The 6308-nt window shown below is 33.2% G+C and overlaps 1 protein-coding gene across 18 annotated transcripts in view; it reads left to right on the top strand.

The window, feature by feature from the left end:
- Positions 1 to 6308, top strand: part of LOC117103432 (multiple C2 and transmembrane domain-containing protein 1-like) — an 85936-nt gene that overhangs the window by 35716 nt on the left and 43912 nt on the right. For all 18 annotated transcript variants that reach the window (XR_004444592.1, XR_004444593.1, XM_033243976.1 and 15 more), the window contains exons 3-4: positions 1240 to 1465; positions 2237 to 2345. Coding sequence is in view for 16 of the 18 variants with exons in the window: in XM_033243976.1 (XP_033099867.1) it covers positions 1240 to 1465; positions 2237 to 2345 (335 nt within the window). In the remaining 2 variants the exon portion in view is untranslated. The remainder of the gene's footprint in view (positions 1 to 1239; positions 1466 to 2236; positions 2346 to 6308) is intronic.

Genomic DNA, 6308 nt, shown 5'->3' with positions numbered 1-6308 from the left:
TTTTTTTATTCTTTTGCGTAAAACTAAAATTCATGCCAATATTTTTCCATGATTTATAAAAATTGGAGTAATGCAAATGCATATTTTCTAAAAAAAAGTCAGTTTTTAGTGAAATTTTGCCTGGAATGGGGCTTTAAAGGTTAACCTCGTGGGAAGTGTTGGAAAGCTGTGGGCAAGAGTGAGTAAAAAATGAAGGAAATGTGGTCCAGCATGCAAGGTAGTGATTTCTATAGTTCCATTAGTATTGCATCTCTTTGCAGGTTCTGCTTCAAATTACGGTAAACAAAAACAATGTGATCTTTATTTGTAGCTAGTAGTGTAGAGAGGCCTAAGCTATGCACGATGTTCGTGGCCAACTCCTTGCCCTAAATAAAGCTATGCGACAGGTTAAATATTACATTGATTAATAAAAAATAAATGAATAGACATATACAAATGACGATTGTGTGTGGTTTTTGTTATCCTTTACATGTTGATACTAGGCCTAACTCTTATCCTATCTGCGGTCGACTAAAAATCCCAAATATGCTAACGGCAAAACAACATATTGTATCTACACATGGAGTATTCTATAGCCAATAATTGGGCTAGTAAAATAGCCTATGGGCTAGTGAAATCTACATTGAACTTGCCCAGTTGGCTAGTAAAAAAATAAAAAACGAAAAATCGAGCCCTGGTATGCTGTACTTCTGTACGATGTTGATGGCAAGTATTGGCAAATTGGGTTTTGGCAAATAGGGTTGTTAAGATTTTGATGAACTGGATTCGGATCTGGGTTTCAGAAAGTGTGAACTCGGCAAACTAGGTTTTGGCAAACTGGGTTTCGACAAACTGATACAAACGGATGCCTACAGTATTAAAACAGACATTTTTCCTGAGTAACATGTTTACCAGGTGACAGGTTGGGTTTTATAAATAGCAGAGAATTATTATTAAGTGACGAATACCAATACAGATACGAATAGGAATACAGTTATTTATCTTTCATCAATAAAACAAAAGAAAAGCAACTTCAGTTGGCAAAAACCAAATACAAAATCATTAAAATCCAAATAGAAAAAAAATTATTAAAATTGGTTAAAAATATGAAATAATAAACAAGAACACTTTGATATCGTTGACAAAAAATGACAAAATCGGTGACCCAATGTAATATCACAAGCAATTTTTAAAGGGTTTTTGTAGATTTTTACAGAGAGCAATTTTTTAATAAAGACAATATATTATTTATCTTATTAGGTTCAAGTGATCCGTATGTGAAGTTTATTATGAATGGCAAACAGCAATATAAAAGCAAGACCATCAACAAGAATTTAAACCCTGTCTGGGATGAGAGGTGCACACTGACAATTAATGATGTCAACGATCCAATCACAATTCAAGTTTATGATTATGATAGAGGGCCTGTGTCAGATGACTTCATGGGATCGGCTCAGTTTTACCCATCATCACTCCAGCCTTCAGTGTAAGTTTTAATTTTCGTAATACAGTAAAATGTTTCAAATAGCATCATAGTAATTTGTAATGAAATATTTTTTTTGATAGATATTTGATATAGAATTGAATAATATTTTAAATTTAATTAAAATTTGAGGAAGCATATTTCATTTCAAACATGTTTATAATGGGACAGTTGATGAAGAGTGTTAGCTAAATTTAACCATGAAAATCAATTAAATATTAATATTTTTCCTGTTATTACTGCGAGTATTGATGTCGCCAGCGTCTTTTAGAGTAATCTAAACCGTGTATATAAGACATCTCATAAACGAGCGCTACATTGTTATTCCCATGTTTACGATATGTGTATATTTATTTATCTTACCTTATAAACTTTTCAAGCACTTGACAAAAAGATTTCAATCAAAAATTGTGGCATTGAATATGTTAATTTGATACGCAGCGCATTGCCCTACACTGCAGCGCCCCTTGGAATACGGTACTTCTCATTGAATGGAAAAGGGTTCATGTTTGGAACTAATGACCATGTATTCAATCAATCAACATGGATTTGTAGACTGCCAATATCCATGACGAATCGTAAACCTGCAAGATTTAAAGAGAACATACTATCAATACAATAACACTAGGCTACCCACAGTTCAATAAAAGAAAGAAAAGTACATCCCATGACAGTTGTGTATCAGTTGAAAAAAAAGATTTCATTCCATTTTTTTTAAAATTCATGTTATCAATTTTAGCTTTATAACATTTTTACCTTCATTCCAAATTACAGTACAGCACGTAAAGAATTTCCTTTGGTCGATGAAGGGAGCACAGATGAGCTTGGTTACCTCATCTTGGAATGCACTCTCGTTCCAAAGAGCAAAGCTGAAAGAGAACGGGTAAGTTTACAAAATCACTAAATTCTCTTTTATTTTTCAAAGGCGGAATATATGAGGGAAGATTAGATTTTATGTATTAGCATGAGAGAATTTTGTATTTCATTGCATGATATTTCTGTAGTATATTTTCCAATTAGATTATTTCATGTTAAAGATATATTGCCTGATGAGCTAAAAATAAAAACTATTACAAAAATTAATCAAATATTTTGATTGCTTACTTTGTCTATAAAAATCTTTCAATTTAAAGAATATCAATAGGAAATTTATTTCTTGCCAATTAACTGATTTCAATAATAAGTTTACTAAATTCTTTGTATAGCACATTAAAATGGCGGGTAATAAATTTTTTTAGTAAAATCCTTGTAAATCAGCAAAATTTATGTTTAGTTCTGTGTATCAATGGAAGCTAAAACTTATTTTATCCTTTTTTAAAGGATTTTTAAATCCATTTTTAAAGGATTTTTTTTACACATTGTAAGACAGATGATATATCTTTAAGGAATTTATGTTATGTATAGCCAAAGTGTATAGAATGGAAAGACTGTCCAAAACTCTCAGGGTTTCCTATGAAGTGTAATTCTATCACCAAAAGTACTGCAATGACTTAATATGGCGTCCTTCAAATGAGAAGATATGCATGCAAAAGTTGTTCGTATTGAACACATACTGCTTGTTCGTATTTTTTAACTCTATTATAATTATACCGTAGAGCTCGCGTTTAATCGTGGTAGAACTGTGTTTTCATTTTATTGCGTGCATGCAAAATCAGCAAAGTCGGACCGATTTCTATTCTATAATCTCTGGTATGGCATATCAATAAAGCACATCTGGATACATTTTATGAAAGTAATTACTCTATATATCTTCATCATTCTACAGTATTTTACATTTTAACATTGTTTTGTATTTCCTATATATTCCTAGGTATTTTACATTTCAACCAGGCCAATCTTACAATTGGCCTAGATGAAATTCACTATTTCTCTGATATGTATTAGATGAGAAAACGTTATTGATTTTATAAAGCGAACCATGTTTTTTGATTGATTTTTTTTTTCAATTTTATGTTTGATTTATAGCGCTGAAAATAACATCTTGTTCAAAACAATATTTTAACTTTGATTTAAATTTTTATTATTCTTATCTGTACCTTAAATATAATTTTCTTTTAAACAAAAACCAAGAATCACTTTCTATGGACAGTTTTGAGTATCCTGGACGATAGCCTTCTTCAGAATTACTGTATGGTACAGTAGACCCTTTGTTTCCGGTTGGATGAATCCTGACTGTGGATGGCGTCAAAAGAGGATCGTATAATATATATAATGGGCCCCCTCATCTCTGTTCATAACAAGGGATCCTGTAAGTCTTATCCAAAGTGGTGTAGGGATGGGCAGTTCAGCCAGGGCCCAACAAGGCTATTATTACCATTCATAAATAGGCCTAAAAATAATAATTAAGTAATTTCCAACTTAATATTTTTGGAGAAAAAAATGGCAGACGACTCATTAATATTTACCGGTATGTTTTAGATGAGTAATTATTGATTAACTTTGTTCATTTTAATTGAGCGGCGGATTCAAGGGGGCCCAGCTGGCCCGTTCCCATACTCCCTCCCATCCCCTTTAATTTTTTTTAAATAAAAAAAAAATGGGGGGGGGGGGGAGAAACCAGAAAATTATATTCAAATTTAATCCTGGGAGTGCCATTTCTGGCCATATATATTCAATTCAGTTCAATTGCTTTAATGCTACAAATGCCATCAAAGGGCCAATATCCGCACAACAAAAAGACATTTGACAAACCTAGAAGTGCCATAATCCCCTGGTTGGGGCTGAGGTGTTCTAGACTCTCTATCTGTGAAAGTCCTTTCCGGGTCCCCTCCATTTCAAGTTCCTGGATTCGCCAATGCAATACGACCCACAAATTTTCTTTATTTTAGCTTCTGAGACCGCATAGGCCCCTCTTATCATTAGTGTTGGGTAAAAAGATGCACTTTTTATCCATTTTCTGAAAACTTTAATCAGTACTGTATACTATTATACCAGTCCTAGAATTATCCTTTAAAAGAGATGATTAGATGACGAGATCCTGGATCTCGTCATGTCTGCATCCTTTAGAAGAGATGATTAGATTACGAGATCATAGATCTTGTCATGTGTACATACTTTAGAAGAAATAAAATGCAAAAGCAATGAAAAAACGGTGTACAGTCATTGAAAGTTGACTTGCGGAATTTATTAAGCTATAACAAAATCAAATGGATATTTCGATAGCTCCTGCTATCTTCATTAATGTTAAAGTGAGAAAACTTTGGAGATCTTACATATACATAAAGAATAATAAATGGTATAAACCAATCAGAATCAAGTTATCAATACAATTAGTTGATTGGACCACAAAATATAAGTTCAGTGACAAGTTAATGGGCGAATTAATTACAATTAAACCATGATAAGATGTCAGCAAAATGATTATGTAAGCGATAGTTTATTGGCGGTGCCATTGAACCAGCTTAATTGCTAAAACTTACGGTATTTAACTACAGTAAACAATAACAGGAAATAAACATAGTAAGATTAATTTAGTTCCTATATAGTTAAAACAATTGTGGAATAGAAAATAAATAGCTGAAATATAAGGTATATGTATGAGATTAAATAATATAACGCATGATATCATGATGACTATTGAATACAGTTTAGAAATCAATGAATATAATAAAATGTTCATAAGTAGAAATAATATATAGCATATATTGTTAGATACTGTATTCATAAAGAAATATTGTGTATGAAGGCATAATCACATGTAGAGATTAAGTCCTTATTTAGACCCTTAATGTGAGTTTTTAACCGGATTATCCATTTCATTTCTGCGTTACGTCGTTCTTGTGTGGATTTTAAATTGCAACCTATTATTATAGCCCTAAAGTCATTGATGGTGTGATTAGGTGAATTAAAATGTACGCTTACTGGGCAGTTGAGTTTGTGTCTTATAGATGATTTGTGGTTGTTCGTTCTAGATCTGAAAGTTTCCAGTTTCGCCAACATAGTTTCCCTTGTTGCATTTGTTGCAGTATATGAGGTATATAATATTGGGCGAGTTACAATTCAGTGCTGGTGGCCGGATTGTTATTGATGGACCAGTACACCGGGGTAATCCACCATCGGAACCATTGGCGAGTGAGCCGTTATAATACAGTAGATATTAAAAAATGGAGGAGTTATTAAATTACAAATTATTTGTTTATCTTAATTAGAATGGAAAAAAATGACATACCAAGTTACAGAAATATTTTTTAAGTTCAAGAAGGCTCCTGAAAATTTTAGCGTTCGGAGTTTCCCCAACCCCTGGGGGAAATTGATAGCTCTCAGCACACCCCCACCCACTAGCCATAACTCAGGCCTGTGATCCTCGGTTGACACTTTACAGCACAGCAAAGAACCTGGCAATTTTTCTTGCACTGGGGCCCGTTCTCACCTAGCTACACCATTGCTGATCCAGATGGCTTCACAAATTTCGGGTGGAGTAAATGAGCTGTTAGTATTGATGATGTTGCATAATTGACATCTAGAGCTGTTACATTGTGTGTTGCCATGTATCAGTTTAGTGGAGGAGAGTTTAGATGAGGTTAAAGTGGACTTTAAATTAGGGGGTTGCCTACGTGCTAGTAGAGGGGGCTGTAAAAATAATTCTTTAATCGATGGGTCTTCTTGGAGGGAGAGGAAGTCACTTTTAATTCTCAGTTGCAGGATGCTGGGGCTATAGTCAAATACCATAGTTTTCTCACTTTAATGTTGATGAAGATAGCCGGAGCTATCGAAATATCCTTTTGATTTTGTTATAGCTTAATAAATTTGTGTTCCGCAAGTCAACTTTCAATGATTGTACACTGTTTTTTCATTGCTTTTGCATTTTATTTCACATGGAGCATACATGCAAACCCAATCTTCAATA

This window comes from Anneissia japonica, unplaced genomic scaffold (genome assembly GCF_011630105.1).
Source record: "Anneissia japonica isolate Jap-2015-1 unplaced genomic scaffold, ASM1163010v1 scaffold1272_len640109_cov177, whole genome shotgun sequence".
Classification (NCBI taxonomy): Eukaryota; Metazoa; Echinodermata; class Crinoidea; order Comatulida; family Comatulidae; genus Anneissia; species Anneissia japonica.
This window is presented reverse-complemented; position numbering and strand designations above follow the sequence as displayed.